At 37.0% G+C, this 25,656-nt stretch overlaps 1 protein-coding gene across 1 annotated transcript in view; it reads left to right on the forward strand.

Annotated features, from left to right (window-relative positions):
- Window positions 1–25,656, forward strand: part of UVRAG (UV radiation resistance associated) — a 360,244-nt gene that overhangs the window by 197,489 nt on the left and 137,099 nt on the right. The window contains 3 exon segments of the mRNA XM_060303729.1: window positions 282–408; window positions 23,704–23,788; window positions 25,555–25,642. Of these exon segments, the coding sequence (XP_060159712.1) occupies window positions 282–408; window positions 23,704–23,788; window positions 25,555–25,642 (300 nt within the window).

Below are 25,656 nucleotides of genomic sequence, written 5' to 3' on the forward strand. Positions count from 1 at the left end.
GTGTTAGGAAAGAGGGCTGAGATATTTTATAGTGTCTTTTAGGTTCTTAGAAAGAACTGTTCCCAGATTTGAGATTTTATTTCTACTCTGTTCTTTGCTTACATCTGTATTCTTTCCATTAAAATGACAGGTGCTGATAATTAAGTTACTCAAGAGATCTATAAGTTACATGAATATTAAAGTGCTTTAAACCAGTCACATTTTGAAACATTGTGAATGCGCAGTTATTCGTAGGAATAACTTTTATATTCATAAATTTACCTGTACTTTTAATTATTTAGAAAAAAGAAAGTGAGTGCCTGCAATTAAAAATTTTGGTGCTTCGAAATGAACTGGAAAGACAGAAGAAAGCTTTGGGACGGGAGGTGGCATTACTGCATAAGGAACAAATTGCGTTACAGGACAAAGGTGAGTAAAAACACCATACAGACAGCCTAGCCTCCACATTCAGTAATTTTCCTTTCTTCTTCTCCATAGGCTCAAATAGTCATCTTTGTATAAATATACTAAAACAATTTTTAAAAAATTTTTGAAGTATTTTGAAGTTAATACGTATAGTATAGTGTATACACGCACAGACACACTTCATATTTTCACAATGAACACACCTGCATAAGCAGAATCTCCATCAAGAAACAGAGACAAGGACCCCAGAAGCCCAGAAGTTTCATGTCCTCTTCCATTCATGGCATCTCTAGCCAGACTAACTACTACCTTGACTCACTATACCATAGATTGGGTTTGCCTAATTTTGAACTTTATACACATAGAACCATATAATATGTACATTTTATGTGCTGGCTTTTGTTCAACATTTTGTTTGTAAGATTCATCCCTACCTGAATGTAATGTAGTCTTAGTTTATTTTTGCTGCCAGTAGTATTACACTGAATGAACATGTATTTATTTATTCTTGCTTTTGGCATTTCATTAATTTCTAGTTTGGGACTATTACAGGTAATGTTTCTGTGAATGGTATAGTACATGTTTCTTAAAGAAGTTTTTTAATGCATTTCTTTTAGATATAAACCCAGGAGCAGAATTACATAGTCATACTATATGCATATCTTCAGCTTTAGTAGGTTGTGTCCAAAAGTTTTCCAAAGTAGTTGTGCCAATTTACCTCTTCTCCATCCAGCAGTGTATCCTCCATCCTTGTCAGTGTTTGGTACTTTCTGTCTTTTGTATTTTAGCCTTCCTGGTGGGTATGTTGTTAGTGTCTCCTTGCAATTTTAATTTTGATTTCCCTGAAGACTAACGAAGTTGAACACTATTTCGTATATTTCTTGCTGATTGGGATACATTCCTTTTGAAGCACCTGTTAAAAGTCTTTTGCTGCTCCCCCCACCTCTGTTGGTTTGAGTAATATTATTTTTTGATTATATATTATGGGTATGGTTTCTTTGTTTGAAATATGCATTGAAAATATATTCTCCCATTCTGTGGCTAGCTAGTTCACCCTTTTGTGATACCTTTACATGAACACAAGTTCCATTTTATCAGTCTTGTCTTTTTTAGTTAAGGTCTTTTGTGTCTAGTTTAAGAAATATTTGTCTATTTTAATGTCATAAAGATCTTCTGTGTTTTCTTTTAAATGTTTACTCTTGAACTTTTTACATTTATATCTATAATTCATCAGGAATTGATTTTTTTGTGTATGATGTAAGGTAAGAGTCAAGACTCACTTTTTATATATAGTCAATCGGCCCAGCACCATTTATTGAAAACCATCCTTTCCCCATCTCACTGCTGTTTCTCTTTTGTCATAAATAAGGTAAACATATACTTGTCTGTTACAAGACCATCTGTTCTGTGTACTGAACTGTTACTCTATTCTTTTGCCCTTATCTTACTGTTTTAATTTCTCTCATGTTATATTTGGTCTTGCCCTCTGTTAAAGTTCTTCAGCTTAGCTGTTCTTCAAGATCACCTAGGTTATTCTTGTCCTTTTGCATTTTCATGTGAACTTCTACACAGAAAAGAAACCTTATTAGGATTTTGCTTGGGAATACATTTGATATATTTACCAACACAATTGGGGTTAATAGACTTCTTTACAGTATTGAGTCTTCCAAGAAAATGGTATATGCCTTTGTTTGTTAGATCACTTTTACAAAATCTTATTGAAATAAAGTAGTTGTTAGTAAATGGATGTTTTCCATGATTCACTGGATTTATCAATATTTCTATTTTTGATGTTTTATGATAACTGTTATAACTATCTTTAACTTTTATTTTCTACTTGTTGCTGATATATGGAAATATGAATGATTTTTTTAAAGTAGTATTGATTTTATTATATGTGCAAAGAAATGTTCCCTGGAAGTTTTATAGACAAATTAGCAATTCTAATGTTAGGGTAATGGCCCTGCAGCTGCAGCTCTCACAGTGATCGATTATTTATTTATTTATTATAAGCTAATTACATTTACAATTAAATTCAATTATACTATAATTAAATTGATTCTATTCTAATTATTTTATGACATAAGATAAGAAAATTACAGAAAGTTTTTTAAACAGCTTTATTGAGATTTAATTCATATACCATGCAGTTCATTTTAAAGTGTATAATTCAGTCTTTTTTGGTTTATTTATAGGGTTATACAATGATCACAGTCTAATTGTCCCTCCTAAAAGAAAATTCATACCCATTAAACAGTTGTTCCAAATTTCCCCTTTCATAAATCCTAAGCAACCACTGATTCATTTTCTGTCTCTATAAATTTGTCTTTTCTGGACAGTATGTAAATGGAATCATACAATATGTGGTCTTTTGTGACGTTTTTCATTTAATGTAACGTTTCAAGGTTCATTCATGTTGTAGCATGTGTCATTACTTCTTTTTTTAAAAAATAAAATTCAATTACATGGATATACTATGTTTTATTTATCCATTCATCAGTTGATGAAAATTTGGATTGTTTCCAGTTTTTGCCTATTATGAGTAATGCTTCTTTGAACATTCATATATAAGTTTTTGTAAGGAAGTATGTTTTTATTTCTCTTGAATACGCCTGAGGGTAGAATTGCTAGGTCATGTGCTAACTGTTTAACTTTTTGAGCAATTGCCAGCTGCTTTTCACAGCAGCCGTAACCATTTTACTTTCCCACCAGCAATGTATGAGGGTGCTAGTTTCTCCATGTCCTCACCAATACTTGTTATTTTCTCTCTTTATTATTGTAGCCTTCCTAATGAGTGTGAAGTGGTATCTCATGGTAGTTTTTTTTTTTAATATTTATTTATTTATTTAGGCTGCATCAGGTCTTAGTTGTGGCACGCGGGCTTCTCTCTAGTTGTGGCTCACAGACTCAGTAGTTGTGGCGCATGGGGTCTAGAGTGTGCAGGCTTAGTTGCCCCTCGACACATGGGATCTTAGTTCCACGACCAGGGATCGAACCCGTGTCCCTTGCATTGGAAGGTGGATTCTTAACCACTGGACCACCAGGGAAGTCCCTCACATGGTAGTATTGAATCACATTTCCCTAATGGCTAATGTGCTTATTACAGTTGATTTTTGTATAATAATTTTACAGGCATACCTAATTTTATTGCACTTCACTTTATTGCACTTTGCAGATAATTGCTTTTTTTTTTAATTGAAGGTTTGTGACACTCTTGTGTTGAGAAAGTTTATTGGTACCATTTTTACAATAGCTTTTGCTCACTCATGTCTCTATATTACATTTTGCTCGCTCATGTCTCTATGTTACATTTTGGTAATTCTTGCAATACTTCAGACTTTTTTTTTTTTTTTTTTTTTGCGGTACGCGGGCCTCTCACTGTTGTGGCCTCTCCCATTGCGGAGCACAGGCTCCGGACGCGCAGGCTCAGCGGCCATGGCTCACGGGCCCAGCCGCTCCGCGGCATGTGGGATCCTCCCGGACCGGGGCACGAACCCGTGTCCCCTGCATTGGCAAGCGGACTCTCAACCACTGCGCCACCAGGGAAGCCCAATACTTCAGACTTTTACATTATTATTGTATTTGTTATAGTGATCTGTGATCAGTCATCTTTGATGTACAATTGTACTTGTTTTGGGGCACCACGAATCACGCCCATATAAGACAACGAACTTAATCGATAAACGTTATGTGTGTTCTGACTGTTGCACTAACTGGCCATTCCCCTGTCTCTCTCCCACTCCTGGGGCCTCCCTATTCCCTGAGCCACAGTAATTTCAAAATTAGGTTAGTTAATAACCCTACAGTGATCTCTGAGTGTTCAAGTGAAAGGAAGTGTCATACGTCTCTCACTTTAAATCAAAAGATACAAATGATTAAGCTTAGTGAGGAAAACATTTTGAAAGCCAAGACAGGCTGAAAGCTAGGCTCTTGAGCCAAGCAGCCAAGTTGTGAATGCAAAGAAAAGTTCCTGAAGGAAATTAAAAGTGCTACTCCATTGAGTACATGGATGATAAAAAAGTGAAATAGCTGTATTGCTAATATGGAGAACGTTTTAAAGGTCTGGACAGAAGACCAAATCAGCCACAACATTCCCTTAAGCCAAAGCCTAACCCAGAGCAAGGCCCTAACTCTCTTCAATTCTGTGAAGGCTGAGAGAGGTGAAGAAGCTGCAGAAGAAAAGTTTGAAGCTAGCAGAGACTAGCCGGTGAGGTTTAAGGGAAGAGACGTTCTCAATAATACAGAAGTGCAAGGTGAAGCAGCAAGTGCTGCTGTAGAAACTGCAACAGGTTATCTAGAAGATCTAGCTAGATAATGAATGTAGGTGGTTACACTAAACAACAGAGCTGCAGTGAAGACAAAACAGCCATATACTGGAAGAAGATGCCATCTAAGATGTTCATGGCTAAAGAAGAGAAGTCAATGCCCGGCTTCAGAGCTTCAAAGGACAGGATGACTCTGTTGTTAGGGGCTAATGCAGCTGGTGACTTTAAGTCAAAGCCAGTGCTCGTTTACCATGCTCAAAATCCTAGGACCCTTAAGAATTATGCTAAATCTACTCCGCCTGTGCTCTGTAAATGGAAAAAGAAAGCCTGGATAGCAGCACACACCTCTGTTTACAGCATAGTTTACTGAATATTTTATGCACACTGTTGAGACCTACAGCTTAGGAGAAAAGATTTCTTTCAAAATATCACTGCTCATTGATAGTGTACCTGGTCACCCAAGAGCTCTGCAGATGTGGTGGAAATAGTAAGAGAACTAGAATTAGAAGTGGAGCCTGAAGATGTGATTGAAATGCCACAAGCTCATGATAAACTTAAACGGATAAGGAGTTACTTCTTACAGATAAGCAAAGAAAGTGGTTTCTTGAGATGGAAACTACTGGTGAAGATGCTGTGAAGATTGTTGAAACAACAACAAAATTTAGAATATTAAATAAACTTAGTTGATAAAGCAGCAGGGCTTGAGAGAAGATTGACTCCAGTTTTGAAAGGAGTTCTACTGTGGGTAAAATGCTAACAAACAGCAAGCACTGCATGCTACAGAGAAGTTGTGAAAGGAAGAGTCAATCTATGTGGTAGACTTTATTGCTGTCTTGTTTTAAGAAATTGGCCATAGGGCTTCCCTGGTGGCGCAGTGGTTGAGAGTCCGCCTGCCGATGCAGGGGACGCGGGTTCGTGCCCCGGTCCGGGAAGATCCCACATGCCGCGGAGCGGCTGGGCCCGTGAGCCATGGCCGCTGAGCCTGCACGTCCGGAGGCTGTGCTCCGCACGGGAGAGGCCACAACAGTGAGAGGCCCGTGTACCGCAAAAAAAAAGAAAGAAATTGGCCATAGCCACTCCAACCTTCAGCACCCACCACCCTGATCAATTAGCAGTCATCAACATCAAGGCAAGACCCTCTACCAGCAAAAAGATTATGACTCTCCAAAGGCTCAGATGATGGTTAACTTTTTTTTTTAGTAACAAAGTATATTTTCATTAAGGTATGCACCTTGTTTTTTTAGACATAATGCTATTGCACACTTAATAGACTACAGAATAGTGTAAACGTAACTTTTATGTGTACTAGAAAACCAAAAAAATCATGTGACTTGCTTTATTACAGTATTTGCTTTGTTGTGGTGGTCTGGAACCAGACCCGTGATATCTGCGAGTTATGTGTGTATATCCAAGGAACTTATTAATTCTGATTGTTGTTAGATTCTTTTGAATTTTATGTGTACAGTCAGTTCACCTGCAAATAATGGCATTTTAATTTATTTCCTAATATTAATGCATTAAGGGACTTCCCTGGCAGTCCAGTGGTTAAGACTCCACACTTCCACTGCAGAGGGGTGGGTTCAGTTCCTGGTCGGGGAACTAAGATCCCACACGCTACACAGCCAAACAAAAGAGAGAAAAATTAATGCCTTAAAATTTTTTTTCTGGCCTGATTGCACTGTCTAGTACATCCATTATAATATTAAATAGAAGTGGTGACAGTGGATATCTTTGTCTCGTTTCTAGTCTCAGGGAGAAAGCTTTCAGTGTTTCACCGTTAAGTATGGTGTTTTATTATAAACTTTGTGGTTTTTATTTTGTGGTTTACATTTTTAACATCATTTCCTCATTTTGTCATTTTGTGTTACTATTTTTTAATGAATTTTTAAGAGTTCAGTATGTGAGCATTCATTTCTTTGTCTTTTTATCTTTCTAAAAATCTGTTTACTTGAGGTATAATTTATATACAATAAAATTAATCAATTTTAAATATACAATTTAATAAGTTTAACTAATATAGTCAGACAAGTAACTGCCACGATGGTGAATGAAAGACATTTCCATCACACTAAAAATTTCCCCTTTCCTCTTTGTAGTTAGTTCATTCCCCTACCTTTTGACCACTGGCAACTACTGATCTGCTTTCTGACATCATTTGCCTTTTATAGAATTTTATGTAAATGGAATCATGTAATATATACTCTTTATATTTGGCTCTTTTTCACTTAGCATAATGATTTTGGGATTTATCCATGTGGTTGCATGTGTCAGGAATGAATTTCTTTTTATTGTTGAGTACTATTCCACTGTGTGTGTGTGGAATACACACACACAATTTGTTTATACATTTATCTGTATACTAGATTTGGTTCCTGTCTTGAGTTATTGTGAACAAAGTTGCTGTAAATATTCGAGTAGAAGCCCTTGTGCGGGCATATTCTCTTGGTTAAATAACTAGGGGTAGGCTTGCTGAATGTATATAGTAAGAGTGTGTTTAACTTTATAAAACTGTTACGCTGTTTGGCATTCCCACTAGCAATGCATGAGAGTTCCATTTACTTCATATCCAAACATTTTTCATTTTAGCCATCCTAGGAGATGTATGGTTGTTTCTCATTGTGGTTTTAATTTGTATTTCTCTGATAACGAATGAGGTTGAACATGTTTTCCTGTGCTTATCTGTTATCTGTATCTTTTCTCTGGTGAAATGTTTAGATCTTTTTTGGCTGCTTTTTAAAATTTTTTCCCTTTGGGAGTGTTTGAGAATATCTTATTATTGATGTCTAAGAGTTCTTTATATACTCTAGATACATGTTATTTATCAGATACATGTTTTACATATTTTTCTCCTTAATAATGTCTTTTGAGTTTATTCATCATTTCTTTTTAGATAAACTTTGTCTTGTAGAAATCTTCGCTTAACTCAAGGACACTTAAGATTTTCTCCTGTTTTCTTCCAGAATTTTTATCATTTTAGTTATTAGATTTATGTCTGTGATTTATTTGGGGTTAACTTTTGTGTATGGTGTGAAGAGAAGAGTCTCCTGAACACTGTTGGGGCTCTCATTTGTCTACCTGCTCTGTATTGTGGCCTAGAAACACTCCCCACCCAGGAAGCTGGAGGAGTATAAGGCTCACCTTGTTTGTTTCCCTGCTCTCAGAAACCACTGTCCTGGGCTGCCTTTATCCAGTGCCTGAAGCTGTTGTCGTGTATAATTTTGTATGATTTTTTAGTTGTTTACAGTGGGAGGGTAAATCTGATGTATGTTATTCCATCATTCAGAAGTAAAAGCCTTTTTCCTGTGCTTTCTCACCTCTGTGCTTGTTATGAGAATATGCTTTTCCCATCTCTACTTGGTTCAGTTATTTTGCTCCTTCAAAGACATACTTAAATATGAGCTCTCTTTAGAGGCTTTTTTCTCCCTCATCCAGAGATTTCTTGCTCCTCCTGTGGACCCATAGTATTTTTTAAAAAATATTTTATTTATTTATTTATTTATGCTTTGCCGGGTCTTAGTTGCGTCACGTGGGATCTTTAGTTTGCAGCATGCAGACTCTTAGTTGCGGCATGCGTGTGGGATCTAGTTACCCGATCAGGGATCAAACCGAGGCCCCCTGCATTGGGAGTGCAGTCTTACCCACTGGACCACCAGGGAAGTCCCCCCCATAGTATTTTTGATGTTGCTTATTTTACTTATTAGTTGGTTTGGACTTTGAGGGCAGAAGCTTTACATTTTTATGTTAGTATCCTTCTTAGTGCCCAGCGTAGTGCCTTACGTGGCACCCAGCGTGCATGAGCACAGAGTGAGGCTCTGACGGGCTCTCTTCTAGGTAATGTGCATTACATATAGTGCATGAATCTTTTATCCTTAGTTCATCTGCAATGCATCCCTTTTTGGCTACCTATTTATTTTCAGTGTATTTCAGACAGTTGAGATTGATAAATAAATGACATGTAATGGCAAACAGAAAATCAATTGTGTTGGCAGTGTATTTGGAATGTGAATAAAGTAGGCCACAGTTAACAAGTTTTAAATTTTTACACTGTATGAAATACAGGTTAGACTCAAAGAATAATTTTGTAACTGTGATTTTACTTCATTTCAGTTAATTTTAGAAAAATATAGTTTAAATTTAAAGGGATAGGTTTTGATTCAGAGTGCTTTGATGCATGCCTGGCTTCATTATTCGCCAGCTGTGCAACCTTGTCCAATTACTTGGCTTCATCTCTAAAGTAAAGTTAATAATAGTACTTATGACTGTGTTGATATCCTGCTGAGTTTTAACAGGCTCCTAAGTTCTGCTGATGTTGCTGGTCTGTGGAGCACACTTTGTGTAGCAGAGATGTGTATGATGATCAGATGAGTTGTAAAATTGAAATGATCTTATAAAAATAGGAACAAAATGCTTTCTGTCTTATTCCTGTATCACACCTTGTTGAACTTCTGTACTGTTTATTTAAAGTCCTTCCTGACTGAAGATGGCCTCCTATGATCCACCTCAATCTGAATGCTTTAGCCATACTCACGTTCTTTTAGAACTAAAAGAAACTTAAATTTGCTTTAGTCTGTCTCACTTGCATTTACGCCTCTGTTAATTGGCACTTTCTCCAGGAAATCTTCACTGGCTCTCTTCCCTTTGGTGTGTTTCCATAGCACCTGTGCTTTTCCATTATAGCATTGTAGTTGTTAGTTTGTTTCTTCCTCTAGTAAGATCACGGAGGGTTGGGATAGTGCCTGGGGCATAGTAAGCATTCAATAAATATTTGTTGAAGGAATGAATCATAGTCTAATGTTACGGGCATCACTGCTAAAGGACGAAGACTTCTGTAGCTTCTAGCTTAGTATTCATTTGGGAAAACTGATATTGTCATGAGAAATACTGTAGAAAAAGTGTATATTCTTTGGCAGTGATTGTCAGAACTATCCGTGTTCCAATACAGATTGCATATTAACATTTATACTTGAGAGTCTGGGATAATGCCATTTAAAATCATGACATATTATGAGCAAAGTCCATTTCCATAGAGTCTCTGTTAGAATGACTCCAAATAAATAGATAGCTGTGGTGTACATATAAGATCTCTTCTAAGAGGTCTCATCTTCTGTGAAAAGACACATTTCTTTGGTGCTTTGGAAGTACCGTCAAGTTTTATAATACTCAGATTGCCTGCTACCTGTAACATGTATGTCTACATATCTTTTTCAAGACCATAAGTTTTTAAAATGAAAACACTATAGGATTTTAGAGGGGTTGGGGACTTTTGCCTTTTTCTAATAAGAGAAGCAAAAATAATAGCTACAGTATTTCAGTTATCATACTTATAGGTAAGATATTAGTTATTTAATTACCACAGTAACTTTATTAGGTAGGTACTATTATTTACATTTACAGTTGAGGAAACTCTAGGTCACAGTCAGGGACAGTAAATAACCTTACTGAAGTTCACACAACCAATGACAGGTGATGTGGTTAAAATCTTTCTATTGATTCCGAAACTCAATCACAGTATGATACCCCCTTTTTATCAGTAGTGTGATGTGTAAAGTCCATGGAATGTATATTATTCTGGCATATGGTAAAAAGATAGGGAGATACAGTTCTTCAGTTGTGTTCCCAGTTGTGTTTTTCCCTCTTATACTGATAGAGGGAAGTCCCAAGAAGTCTATCACCAGCCTTGAAACAGGTGAACTTCTAAACAGTGACTTCTGTCCCATTTAAAAGCCTGAGGTGTAATAATAATTGCTCATATTTGTAGAATGCTTATTAGTGCCAGGCAGTGTCATGTGTTTTCTATTCTTCATCTCATTTTGTTCTTACTAATTGTCCTATGAATTAAAGGTATTGTTATTATCTCCCTACTAATAAAGATATCATATATTATTATCCAGTTTATAGATGAGGAAACTGAGTTTCAGAGGCCCAAACCCACATAGCAAGTTATGACAGAGCCTGTGTTCAAAGTTACTGATACCAAACAGTGCTGCGAAGGAAGATGATAGGATTTTGTAAATCCCTGTTTTAATTCTGACAGTCCAAGTCAGAATTAGTCAGCACATTCTTGTATCTCCACTTTATCATGGAAAGAAAGGCTGGTAATGCTCAAGTTAAATATGTATTTGCCAGAATGGGTCAGAATTGTTGGCTTTTAACACTGACTTTGTACTTCAGGAGCTTTCATCCCGCTTTTATATATGTTTTTTGAGATGAGTATTATTTTATATTTCTCTGAACTCGTAGAATCATGGGCGGGTTAGGATCTAATGTTGGCACTTTGGGCTCAAATCTAAGCAGGAGAAAGAGTGCTGCTATTGGCTGTACTTTTCTGCCATTGGGAATCTCTATGTACTGCGGTGGTAAGATCTGAGGGGTTGGAAAGAAGGGTTGGCTAGATACAGATAACCATATTTCAGTACCAGTAGATCCTAATCTACTTGTTAGGGACCACTGTTCTTTATAGTGATTCTGCTAGGTTACCAGGGACTCTTTCTTATCTATTAAAAGTTCATTTGTGGTGAACATCATTCTTGTTTGCTTACGTGAATGTACTATTTAATGAATCTTGAGCCAAGTTAAAATATTTTAGAAGCACTGGAGTCACTGATACTGGTGACATGAAGCGGAAGAACGTATTTGTCACTGCGTGTGCAGCTTTGATTTAGTGTGTTGGCTAGCCAATAGTGAAGTGATTGGCTAATAAAAATGTTACTGGTGGCTTCTTACATATCACGACTTCTCTTTGACACTTGGTGCTTATCTGCATACTTGGTTCTCAGCCCAAAAGCTCAGTTAGGATACAGAGTCAGTAATATGTGACATTTTGTCTTTGCTACTGATTTTTCTGAGTGACCATAAAGGAGCTAATTAACTTCTGAATCTTTTTATACATCTGTGCAGTAAGGATAGCACCTCATAGCAGTGCCATAGGGATTAATTTGTGTAAACATTTGGAAGAAATTAGTACCTATTATATATTTTATACTTTTGTTTATGAGAGTTCATTGCGGCTGAATGATTTATCGCAAAGAGGCAAAAAGATAATTTCTATCCCTGTCTCTGACTTGCTGGGTGACCACAGAACTCTGAGGGGCCTCGTTACTCCATACCTGTAAGTTTCCCCTTCCCGTTCCCGGAAGGCAGTGGTTCTCAATTTGTGGTCTACAGCAACTTCCAGCTGGGTCACGGGCTGATCTTTTCAGCATTAATGTTTATTAATGTATATATTTTCATTTCCGGCAGATACATTAGTTATGATGTTTAATTAAAAAAAACAGATTTCCCCTCATTAGTGTCTCAAGCCAAATAACCTTCACATTAACTAATTATATATTGGTTTACAGGGTCTTTTGCTCTAACTCAACCCCCAAATCTTTGAAATGAGAAGCAGCACTCTAAATTAATTTGCTTGAAATTTGGTTTAGAAAATGGTATGAAACATTGGTCTTAAGGAAATGTGTTTAGTAGAACTGAAACACACTTAAACATGTTGATAAAATTTAAGAACTCTTCAGTGGTGCCTGGGGAGTGATGTTAACTTTATAAAAGCAGAGTTCCCTAATCTTTGTAGGAAGGAACTACTTTTTAATCCAATTAGTTTCTTGATATTAATGATAACGTCTATGTAGTACTTTATAGTTAGAAAGTGCTTGCACAAAGATGATCATATTTGATCCTTAAAGTATCCTTTAAGCTAAGTATGGCAAATATTGTTATCTTCATTTTATATATGAGATGCTGAGAAGGTAAGTGACTTAGCGAGGTACAAACAGACAGGAGCAAAGTTGGAATGTAGATCTAGACCTTTTGTCTCCAAATTCTGTGCTTTTCTCACTATTCCATACTATCTAAAACTTTGCAAAATCTGAATCCTACATAAATCCTAGGAAGCAGGTAATTTTTATTGAAATCCTGTAGCATGCCAGATCTTTTCTCACTTATGGTATTATCATTTAATTCTTAAAATAGTACTAAGAGATAATAATTATTACTCCCTTTTTCCAAATGAGGAAAACTGGGGCTTAGAGACATTTCTCAAGGTTGCATAGATAAGTAACAGATCCAGATTCCGATTTTGATTTATTTCATTCCAAAGCCTGTCCTGTTTCTAACTAAACATAATATCGTTGTTGCTTTCTCTGGTATATGTCTAACAGATAAACTGATGGTTTGCTAGTTTTCCATTTTACCTATGGACTTATATGGAGAACTTTGTTCTGCTATATTCATTTTTATTACAGGATGAGTAAAGTGAATTTTCTCCAAAGATTTTTTTGATTTGGTTGTATCTTAACTAAGAGATCTGGATTAAAGATCTGTCAGTCTCTCAGTTTGTCCTTAGGCAAATCATCCAACTTTTGGGGCTAATTTCCTTTTCACAGACAAACCAAACAAAATTTTGAGTTATATAGTCAAGATTTCTTATAGCTCTGAGATTCTGGTTATCTTAGGAGATAGGATTGACAGAAAGGATAGGGATCTCTTCACCTTTTTTGGTGAATCTCTTTATTTTTTGAAGTTTTATGCTAATGATAAATTTCCCAGCAATGAAAGAAGAAAAGGAAAAAAAAGAAGATTCTCTGACCCAGATGTATCTATAGATGCCATTTGTTAACTGGAAAGCCTCCATTAGGTGGGAATGACCTATTGGAATTCTCTAATCAGCCATACTCAACTCCTATTTTACAGTCTTCGGTCTGTTTTGGTAAGCAAGAGCAGGAACTCATTCTGTAAGTGACATTGTGTGTAGAAGAGGTCAGAAGTGTCAGATTTCATTGCTCAGATCTGGGGAGAGAAACTCCTCTTGGTAATTTCAGTGAATAAAAAGTTTCGATCCTTTATTGCCACAATAAGAAATGATTTATATGAAGTTTCCATCAATTATGATAATTATGGTCATTTTGCAATAAATTTGAGTAATTAAGGTGAAATATATATATATATATAAAAATATATATATGGTTTGTTCTATTTAATTAGCTTCTGCTTGGTCAGTAAATTATTATGCTTATTTGGCCTGCATCTCAGATTAAAGAAGGATCACACAATATATTTAAATTGGTGCTTTCGCTTCTATCAAAAGGTTATAGATTTCTATTTGAACTTACAAAGACATTATTAAGCATTGTGTAACAATTTTCTCCTCATAGGTTCTAAGGTCACAAGTTGAAAAATTAGTTCTCACAGACCTTACAATTCAAGATATATTTATTACAAATGACGGCAAATTTAAATTTTATTCGTCTGTATACATGCTCTGATTTTCCTGGAGCCATCTGACAGGAATTCCTAAACAAATTTCCTTCAAAATTAATATCTGCCTTTCAAAATTTTGGGGACCTAAGGATAATTTTCCCCTGGGATTTATTAAAGTTTCTTTACTTTCAGTTGTTGGCCTGTATGCAGCTTGTGAAAGGCAGTAAAAGACAGACAGACAACTTGGTGGTGGGGCAGGCAAAGGTGGTTTCTAAGTAAACCTCAGATTTTCTTTTCAGAATGATTCATTTTCCATATATTTGTAACGATTTATTTCAGTAATATCTTAACTGGATTGTAAGAAAGTCAAACTGTCATATTTTAATCTCCCCCTCTCCCCCTATACTTGCCATGGAAAGTATAGATGTGTAGAAATAAGCCACCGGACAGAATTTTATTTTGGTTTGTCATCATTTTTTCTCTGCTTATTACCCAAAAGCATTGGAAGTAGCATTTACAAAAAATACATTTACAATTAGATGTTTTAACACAGAAGTAAAAGGAGATCGTAAGGCATGTAAAGGATGTGGGAAGGGCATTGATGTGTGTATGTACACGCGTGCCTTTGTCAGTTCATTTATTCATCATTTATGGAGCAGACAGAAGGAACCAGGCATTGTGTAAGATGTTAGAAACAGAATGACAGATGTGATGGTTATATGACAGAAACACATGGAGAGTACCATAGGAACACAGAAGATGAGCATCTGAAAATCAGAACACCATGTAAAGGAGGTGACACTTGAGCTGAGTCTAGGAGAATATGTAGTAGATAGCTATGGAGGGAAGGTGAGACTTTCCAGGTAGAGGGAACAGCTATACAGAGGCATGGAAGTAGAGTAGAGAATTTCAGGTAATTCCAGTAAAGCCTCAGCTAACCTTTGAGTAAAGGTCCCCAGGAGAGGCTAGAGAGGTAAATAACAACCTAATCATAAAGGAAGTTATGTCATAAAGTTTGGAGATCTATTGAAATAACTTAAGCAAATTTCTCAAAGACAAAAAGTAGATACAACTGTGTTGATGACTATAATATAGGAGATTAGACATATGTTTTAGAAAATTCTCTTTGAAGAGTTAAGCATAGAGAATTGTCATGACAGAAGTTATTATAGTAATCTAAGCAGTACATAATTAAAATCTAAACAGTTTGGAAATGTAAAGGGAGGAGGAAGTGTGTGGATTCAAGAGGTATTTAATGATGGACTCTACTGTTAATGGTTTAGTGGATTGGAGGAGAGAAGGAGAGAGAAAAAATTAGATAGTTGCCAATTTCTGGTTTGGACAACTGGCCAGATAATTAACCATTCATCAGAACAAATATTGGAGGAGAAGCAGATGTTGGGGGAAAGGGAGAAAGGGGAAGAATCAAGACTTCCAATTTTGGATAATTACCTAATGGGTAAGATAGTAAACAAGAAACCAACAAATAAAGTAAATGTCAGATTGTGAGAAGGACTAGAAACAAGCTGTGGTGATAGAAGTTAACTATGGGAGACCATTTTTACAAAGATTGCTCAGAAAAGGATGGTTTGAGGAGCTCAGTCTTGCAAGATAAGAATTGCTGGGGTAACAACAATGGGAACAGCACGTGAAAAGGCTTGGACATAGGAAGTGCCTGTATTGTAGGATAGAAAGGACGCCACTGTAGCTGGAACATAATTTGTAAGGAAGAGAGTAGCAGCATGACATGAGGTTGGAGAAGAAGGAATTCAAAGTGTAAGCGAAGATATTTGCCTTATCCATTGAACAGGAGGAGAAGGCTAAGAAAATGGCATGGAGGCTGCCGAGTTTCATATTAGGTTGTAGGTAGGATTATGAAGAAATCCTTCTATTATTTCAAGGTTTATGAGGTAAGGTAATTAATATATTGGACTTAGAGGAGGTTTAAGGATTGGGGGGAATGTATGGAGTAGTCATCTCCAAGAATGAGAAAGCAGACTAAGGAGGAAATTGTAATAGGATTATTGGATGTGGTGCCTATTTGTGCTTTGTGGTTGTTATTTTTAAGGTAAAATCAATCAGGCTGGTTGTGTACTTTTCTCTCTCTACTTGGAGCTTCATGGGAGCAGGTTGAAAAAATGCAAATATTCAGTAAAAGTGAAATTATCCCCATTTTACAGATGAGGAAAATGAAGTTCAGGGAACTTAACACTTGTTTAGAGTTGTGAAAGTAAAATTTAACCCAGCTCTTTCTGATTCCTAAGTCCATGGGCTTTCCAGTATAGTACACTTCCTCCCATAGGATCTGCCTATTGTTTTTAAGCATTAAATTAACTCTGACCTTCTTAGCTGTCAAGCCAATTGTGTAGAGTTATGAAAGGTATCAGTGCTTCCCTTTGCCTGTTACAAGGAAGTATATCAGTTCTTTAGGGAGAAAAAAATCTTCTCTTGGCACCAAATTCCAAGAGGAATTTAGCATGCAGTTTCTTATGTGCTAGATATTAGATATCATAATGAAATACAGTCAATTGCAAATTTTTGCAAAAGTTACAGCAAGAAATATCTATTAACCCTTGAGAACGGGAGCATCATAAATCATAGTACAGAAAAGGCATTTCTGTGGGGAGAAAAACTAAAATAGTCGAAGTATATTGCTTTCTGGTCGTCTGCCTTGATGTAGAAAGCTCAGAAGAATGACAATTTATTGGTTTTAACTGTAATTTTGACAGGAGCTGGCCACTGGCCAGTCTGAGACCAAACTCTCGGTGAGAGGGAGCCTACAGAGTCTGTGTTTTGTTTAGTTGATTGAAACAAGATTCATATTCTTCAGCTATTCAATTTATAGGAGACAGCATTGACATTTGGTTATTAAAATTAAAGTGTCTGACTTGAGTTCTTGCTGAACAGAGGGGGGCCATGGTGTATCATGGATAGGGCCAAGGGTTTCAGAAAGCAGTTTCGAAGTATGGTAAACCAAGCCATGTATTTGCTTTCTCTCCCTCTCAGTGACTCATTGATATGATGATAAAGATACATGCATAAAAAATAAGTCCTTGGTGATGGTGAAAATACAAGAGGGTGCCATTGGAATAGCAAAGATTTTTGACATAGTTCTCAAAGACACAAAGTAGATAGAATTGTATTGATGAATAAACTAGAGCAGAGGAAAACTGCAACCTGGAATCCAGTGGAAAAGGCTGCAGTGGGAGTTTCTGGTAGAGCTCTCAGATACCTCAACTTGCAATTCCCAGGTATGGAAATCAGGAATGATGGAGCAATAATTAGGGTAACTGGGCCTTCTGGCCCATTTTCTTTCCTTTGTGAATTTGGGGTAACTTCCTATAACATTTGCTCCAACTGCTTTCTAAACATAATGGATTCCTGACCTGGTTAGGTTCCGTGGTATGAGATTTTGGCATAGAAATGTAGAGCAAAGCCTGACTGTGGAATTTTACAACCAACCCAGAGGGGAGACATGAAAGGCAGCTCTACTTAAGAGTGAAATACCCTAAAGTAACATAATCCCAAAGTAAACTTCTCCTTATTTGATAGTGATTTAAAGTAAAGGTACTGCCTTCTCCCAGCATATGTACCTTGAAGGAACGCTAATTGTCAGCAAGAACTGCCCACTTACGCTGAGCTGCTATTCAGGGGTGAAGCCTTTTATGTAAATAACTCTTCATAGCTTCAAAGGAAACCTGCATTATTACCTATGCTAACCAACCTAATCACTTATTCATGGATTTAAAGGGAAAACCAAGGATCATCAGATATTTGAGGAAAACACTATGAATTAGACCAGGTTGAACAAACAGAATAGCTGACCTAAAAGAAACAGAAAATACAAAGCACAGAGAAGAGCTTTAAAAAAACTTAAATTAATATCCTCAGATTTGACTTCCAGCCTCTGGGATGTAGAAAGGTGCAAGGAGCATCACTTCCACACTAACAATGAGAGAAAGCTGGATAATGTACAAAATTATAACTTTTCTTGAATCTATCCAAGTACTAAGATTTCAAGGCAACCAATCCCTAGGGGAGGGAAAGTATCACTGAGAAAGCCCTACCCAGGGACACAGAGTATGGCCTGGTTTAACCAGGACAACAGAGGAACTCCCTCCCTTCCTCCTCAGCCAGGCTAGAAAGCACAGAATAACAAGTCACTGAGGCGGAGAGGCAAGAGCATGGTGAGACACCCTTACTTAGGTGCTGGTTCACAGGGAATACCTAAATCTGGGAATAGTATAGTGTCATTGAGAAAACACCTCTGTCAGACCATCTTCACCATTACCACCAATGCCACCACCACCCCCGAAAAGGGAAAAATTAGAGGCAATTTGAAGAATGTGATGCACTGAAGGTAATCATGGCAGCAACGGAACCCAAATCCAGCTCGGTTTGATTGTATTGACTCATTCCTCCAAATTAACAGAAGAAAAAGCATGTCTTTTTCTTTCTCTGTTGCCCTGCAAATGATGTTCAGTATTAAATCAAAATTTTTGAGACCAAAAAAAAAAAGCAAAACAAAAACAAAACAAAAAAACATCACTACCATCACCAACACCACCACCACCAACAAAAGGTTGACAGGAGAAGAAATTAACAGAAAAAGACTTCAGAGATGACTTAGATGTTGGGACTGTCAGAGAGAGTATTTAAAATAACTGGTTAATATGCTTCAGAATTTTGTGGAAAGGTGGATAACATACAAGAACAGATGGTAAATTTCAGCTGAGAGGTGGTGGAAACTGTAAGAAACAGTTTAATGGATAGACTGTAAACCAAAAACACAGTAATGAGCTGAAGAATGCCTTTGACAGACTCATTGGTAGATTCAGCACAACTGAGGAAAGAATCATTGAACTTGAAGATAGGTCAACAGAAATTACCCAAACTGAAGTGCAAAGAGACTCTTTCACATAAAACTAAGTTATTTCATTATCAGCTGTCTTATACTTTAAGAAATAATAAAGGAAATTCTTCAGCAGGAGAAACATGATACCATACAGAAACTTAGCTCTACACACAAAAATTGAGAGCTCCAGAAATGGTTGAAAGGAAGATATTATAAAGAAATTTTTTTCTTATTTTTAATTGCTCTAAAGACTGTTGATTTTCTAATGCAAAAATAATGTTTTAGAGTTTATAACATGCATAGAGTAAAATTTGTGAAGTATTTTACGAGTGAGGAAGGGAAGAGTTGGGAGTGTACTGTTGTCAGGATTTTATACTTTACATGAGGTGGTATAATTTTATTTGAAGGTAAACTGTTATTAATTTAAGTTATATATTGTAAACTCTGGGGCAACCACTAAAAATTTTAGAGGGAGGTAAGAATGAGCTGATAGTGAAGAAAGAGGAAGTCATAAAAAAAAATCCAAAAGCATAGAAAAAGAGGGATAAAGAAACAAAGAATAAATGGAACGGAACATTGAGAAAACAGCTAACAAAATAGTAGTTTTGTTGCGGTACGCGGGCCTCTCACTGTTGTGGCCTCTCCCACTGCGGAGCACAGGCTCCGGACGCACAGGCTCAGCAGCCATGGCTCACAGGCCCAGCCACTCCGAGGCATGTGGGATTCTCCCAGACCAGGGCATGAACCCGTGTCCCCTGCATCAGCAGGCGGACTCTCAACCACTGCGCCACCAGGGAAGCCCGAGATGGTAGTTCTTAATCTAAATGTATCAATGATTATATTAAGTGTAAATGTTCTAAATACCTCAGTTAAAAAAGAGATTGTTCAGATTTTATAAAGATAAAAAAAAAAGACCCAACTAAAGCCTATCTACAAGAAACACACTTCTAATTTAAAGTTATAGATAGATTAAAGGTAAAAGAATGGAAAAAATGCACTATGCAAATACCAACCAAAAGAAGGCCAAAGTGGCTCTAGTAATATCAGGCAAGGTAGACTTCAGAACAATGAATATTACCTGCAATAAAGAGGGATATTACATTATGGGATATTACATTATTACATTTCAAATTCATGAAAAGACGTAACAATTCTAAATATGTACGAATATAACAACCAAGCTTATATATATATGTGTGTGTGTGTATGTGTGTGTGTGTGTATATATATATATATATAAAAATCAAAAACTGATGGAACTGAAAGGAGAAATGGCTAAATGCACAATTATAGTTGGTAACCGTAACACTAATTTCTCAGTAATTTATAGAACAAGTGGAGAGAAAATCAGTAAGGAAAGAAGACATTAACAACATTATCAACTAACTTGACCTAATTAACTGTAGAACACCAGCAGAATATACATTTTTTTCAAGTACATATGGAATATTTAGTTAGGCCATATTTGGTGTCATAAAACAAATAAATGCAAAATAATGCAAAGTATTGTCTCTCACCAAAACAGAAATAGCTAGAAATCACTGACTAAAAGATATCTGGAAAACTCTTAATATTTTGAAATTGTACAACAAACATACATATACATACCAGGGTCAAAGAAGAAATAACAAGGAAAATTGGAAAATATTTTGATGTGAATGAAAATGAAAATATATCAACATTTTAAGGGATGCATGCTTAGAGGAAATTTATATCATTTGATGCTTATACTAGAAAAGAAGAAAGGCCTTCATTCAATAACCTAAGCTTATACCTTAACTAGAAAAGAAGAGCAAATTAAACCCAAATCAGGCAGAAGGAAGGATATAATCGAGGGCAGAAATCAGTGAAATTGAAAACAAAAAGAGTAGAGAATGTCAATGAAACTAAAAGGTGTCCTTTGAAAAGATCAATAAAATTGATAATCCTCTAGCCAGACTGACTGAGTAAAAAGAGAGAAAGCGTGAATTACCAGTATCAGGAATGAGAGAGGGGATATCACTACAGATCCTGCAGCAATTAAAGTAAATAAGGTAATATTTTGAATAATATGATCGTAGTATGTCAGAAGGGCACTGGAAGAAGGCTGAAGGCTGGTCAAATCTGGGACCACTTGAGCACCAAAATAATTAAATCCAGTAATGAATTATAAATCTTTGAAAAATAAAAGAGAATTCATGATTCCGTACTGATAATAGATAGCTGATGGAGAAGGAAGGGCTCTTGCTTAGAGAAGAATGCTGAATGCTGACTGATAAGTATGGAGGAAGTACTGAAGTTGGAATATTATTTTGCAACCATAGTAGTAAAAATTGATTCAAGCAGAAGACACCAATCAATGCTAAATCTGCGGAGCCTGTGCTCCGCAGTGGGAGAGGCCACAACAGTGAGAAAGTTAGATGAGAAGCAGGATATATCCATGGTCTTAAAGATGGATATCATTGCTTCTATGTGTAATATCCTTAGGAGGACACAACACCAATCATGCAGTATTCAGGCTGGTAATATATAACTTGAACAACATGTAAAGAGCTTGAGCACATCATTGCCTCAATGTTACTACTTCCTATGAAGTGACTTTTGGAACTTAGGTTGAGTTTTCTGAGGTATCTTGAAATACTTCATTCTTCTCTACCTGAGCCTAATTAAACCAGACTCACTCAGTTTTGTTCCAGAGACCACCTGGTGACCAATGAGGCATATTACCTTTTAACAGAAAAATGAACCTGATATGTGTTGGACAGATGTTGCCAGTCTGTGTTCTAAAGCCTTAGTTCTGTTAAAGCCTGTGGGAAAACCATAGCCTTTCAGGAGACCTTTTTCTGGGTTTGGATCTACTCTTTTACTTTTTATTTGGAAATTATTTTGGACTTACAGAAAAATTGCAAGAATAAGAGTACAGAGAACACTTACATTCTTCACCCAGATTTACCTATTGTTAACTTTTTACCCCATCTGTTAGCTGGCTGTGTATTTTTAAATTTTGTTTCCCTTCTTTGTTTTGCAAGGGTTTTTGTTTTTGTTTTCTTTTTGGTCGTGTGATATGTTTTAAAGACATTCAAAGCTAAAGAGGGTGCATACATTTGCATTTTGAAACCCAGATCTGTCTTGGCCCATTTGTGCTTTCACTAGAATTGAGGCAGCCTTTTATCTGGGATGAAGAATAACATTGCAAATTTGTATAGTGGTGGAAGAATTCATGTGCTTTCTGGTAAAAGTGCATTGGGTGAGGGGTAGAGGTGTCAACCCAAGTGTCTTCTGAAATCATTGAGGGATTATCTCAATGCTATCTATTATCAATATGGAAATCTTGTGAGGAATTATATTGGGGCTAAAGAAGATAAGTGGTATTCCTTGATTAAGTTCTGTTTGGGGAGCAGAGTTAACAACTTACTGGTCATTTAAATACAGTTGAGAGAGAAGAGCAGGGTGCTTAGACATATGTTGATAAAATTACTTAGGTTGGTGAATTTAGTTCTAAGGTCCAAACTGTACTTTGATCAATTAACCTACTTCCTGTTCCTCCCTAGATGTGCGGAAGAGTTTAGGGCACCTTTTCCTGTTAGATCACAGTTCATGAAACTAAGCTGCTTTTTCTTTTTTCTTTTTTTTGGCTGTGTAGGGTCTTCATTGCTGCATGCCGGCTTTCTCTAGTTGCAGTGAGCGGGCTTATTGCGGTGGTTTCTCTTGTTGCAGAGCACAGGCTATAGGCGCACGGGCTTCAGTAGTTGTGGCTGACGGGTTCTAGAGCACAGGCTCAGTAGTTGTGGCACACGGGGCTTAATTGCTCTGCAGCATGTGGGGTCTTCCCGGACCAGGGATCGAACCCGTGTCCCCTGCATTGGCAGGCGGATTCTTAACCACCGCGGCACCAGGGAAGTCCCTAAGCTTCTTTTTAAGATCTAGAACTTAGTATGTCAGGATCTAAGACTATTTTTCTGTGTTTCAGGACCTTTGGAATTTCCTGAGACAGGCTCATTTTCTTAGAGTAGGAAGATGTAAAAGGATTTTACGATCACATGAATGAAAATGGAAGTTCCAAAGTTGATATAAATACAAAAGACCAGGCTTATACACAAATATTAATCATTGCAATGCTAAAGCAATCCTGTAGTGGAATTGAGGTATTGGGGTATCAGTTAAAATGTGGAATATTCTTTTAATTCACATCTATGGAGTTAAATTTTACAAGCCATTAAACATTGTAACTCAGACTATCTGTCAACATGTAAAAATGCTTGAGACATAATTTGGAAAAATCAGAATACACATTTCCTGCACACTATGATTGTAACTAAAACTACTTATGTATATGAATAAGATGAAACTTCATAAAAAACTTAATATTGATGAACTATATTGTAGTAGTCAATATGCAGGTAATTTTTCCTGCTCTACTTTTTATACTTTCAGTAATGTTATATAGCATTTGCAGTTAAAAACAAATTAACCACCTTTTTAGAAAAAATTAAGCTTTACTTTTTAGAGCAGTTTTAGGTTCATAGCAAAATTGAACAGAAGGTACAGATTCCCCATATATTCCCAACCGCCCACCTGTGCAAAGCTTCCCCCACCAAAGTGGTACATTTGTTACAATTGATGAACCTTTAGTGAATCATCCTTAGCACCCAGAGTCCATAGCCAGTTTTTTAAAAAATGAAGTTGTCTGAATTTTGAAAATTGCATCCAGGTTTCTTCGTCAGTGACCCAGAATTCTGTAGGCAGAGAATCCTAGACTCTTACTCTTTGACTCCTGCTAGAAGCTGTATAAAAATGGAAGCAACAACAACAACAAAAAAAGGAAGCAATAGGAAGTTTATTCTCATTAATTCCCCCAGAAGTCCTCCAACCCCAACCCATTTTACCTTTTAACTCTTTTTATTTCCCTCTCACAGTCAGGGGACTGGGCTCTGCCTGTTCGGTTGTGACTGGGCAGTCCTGTCTGCAGTGTTCCATCTGGAATTGTCTCCTTTCGTCTCTCTCTAGGAAGTGCATTTTCGGCTGAGCACCTCAAGCTTCAACTCCAGAAGGAATCCCTAAATGAGTTGAGGAAGGAGTGTACTGCGAAAAGGTAAATGGAACACTGAGAATGGTTGTTATGAGTGTCGAGTTTACTTTGAGGAGAGGATTTGGAAAAGGAGTATTTTTTAAAGCTGCCGGTATTAGTACCAGTTAATATGTTCAATGCCACTTTCACTTGTTCAACACCTACTGTGCTAGAGTCGGTTATGAGACCTCCTAGTATGTAGTCAGAATCGGAAGCATGGACACTGTTCTAGATTTCAGGGCCACAGCACTGTGACATAATGTTTGAATCTCCTCCTCTTCCTGTCTTCTGCATTTAGTGCAGCTTACAGTTTTTCTTCAGTAACTCCTTCAGACTTCTGTTAGCTCTCTTGGCTGACCTCAGCAGCTCCCAGGTTCTCTCTCTAACATCAGTCTCTCCAGTTTTCAGTTCATCCTCCATGTTGCTAGCAGACTTCTCCTAAAATACTATTTTTATTTTTATTTTTTTTGCGGTGCACGGGCCTCTCACTCTTGTGGCCTCTCCCGTTGCGGAGCACAGGCCCCGGACGCACAGGCTCAGCGGCCATGGCTCACGGGCCTAGCCGCTCCGCGGCATGTGGGATCTTCCTGGACCCAGGGCACGAACCCGTGTCCCCTGCATCGGCAGGCGGACTCTCAACCACTGTGCCACCAGGGAAGCCCTCCTAAAATACTATTTTACCATCATTTTTTCTCTTCTTAAGAACCAATGGTGATTGTTTTGCCTCGCTGTCAAATAACCTTCAATAAAATGGCCCCATACAGCTGTAGCTAATTTCAGTCGCTCCGTGACATTCATTTAACAAATGCTAATAGTTTTTCCCGGTATTTTTTCCAGCACATGCTTAACTTGTTACCACCTCTGATCTTTTCCTCATCTTCACTCACTTTTCCTAGAAAGTCATCCCATCCTGCATTTTTCTTTAAGAAACCTTAGCAATTGAGAAACCTGAAAAGAACCTTGGAGATCATCTAATCCTCTCAGTTTGCAGATAGGAAAGCAAAGCTCTGGAGGTTACTCTGTCCATTTCACTAGGAAAGCAGGACTAAATCCCTTTAAGTCTTCAGTGCTCTTTGCATTGTACTACTTTAGATTCCACTTTGACCTACTGTTTCTCCTAAATTACCTCCTTTTTAATTGTTGACACAGCTGAGCAGGTAATATGCTCTACGGGTATTTTAGCTGTTGGTCATGTTTCTTAAATAGTTCAAGAAGAGCTACATCATCTCATTGCCACAGCTTTTTGCTTTGTCCTTTTTTTATTCTGTTATTTTTGTAATATGGCAGCAGGTTATTTTTTGAGGTAGTTATAACATCTGTAGTTGTAAATGAAAATAGAATACTTTTTTGAGGAAATACCATATGGATATTTCCTAAAAACAAATTGGCCTCAGGTTAAATGAGACCTTGGTCAGCTTACTGAGCCTCTCTAAATCTTGTTTTCTTGTTTGTACAATGGGTATAGTAATATCAACCGAGTAAGTTGTTGTAGTAATTAAAGCCATTTGTGAAGCTCCTGGCATGTAGTAGTAGGTGCCCAGCCAGTGATTTTGTACGTTTCACATCTCTTAGCCTGGTGCTGGACACGTAAAATAGGCCTCAGTACAGTTAGCTTGATTGATAGTATTTAGTGATAGGTCATGACTCACGTTAGCTATTATTCTTGCTTCTACTTCTGTGGCCCAGTACAGACCATTAATCTTTCTCTCTGCATCAGTTAGGTGGAAATAACTGTGAGAAAGCATGCAAACATGTTTTTTTTAACAAATGTGCTTTTTTTTCCTCATTAGAGAACTCTTTCTGAAGACTAATGCCCAGTTGACAATTCGTTGCAGGCAATTACTATCTGAGCTTTCCTACATTTACCCTATTGATTTGGTAAGTTTCAGATT

The sequence above is a fragment of the Globicephala melas genome, chromosome 8, assembly GCF_963455315.2.
Source record: "Globicephala melas chromosome 8, mGloMel1.2, whole genome shotgun sequence".
Classification (NCBI taxonomy): Eukaryota; Metazoa; Chordata; class Mammalia; order Artiodactyla; family Delphinidae; genus Globicephala; species Globicephala melas.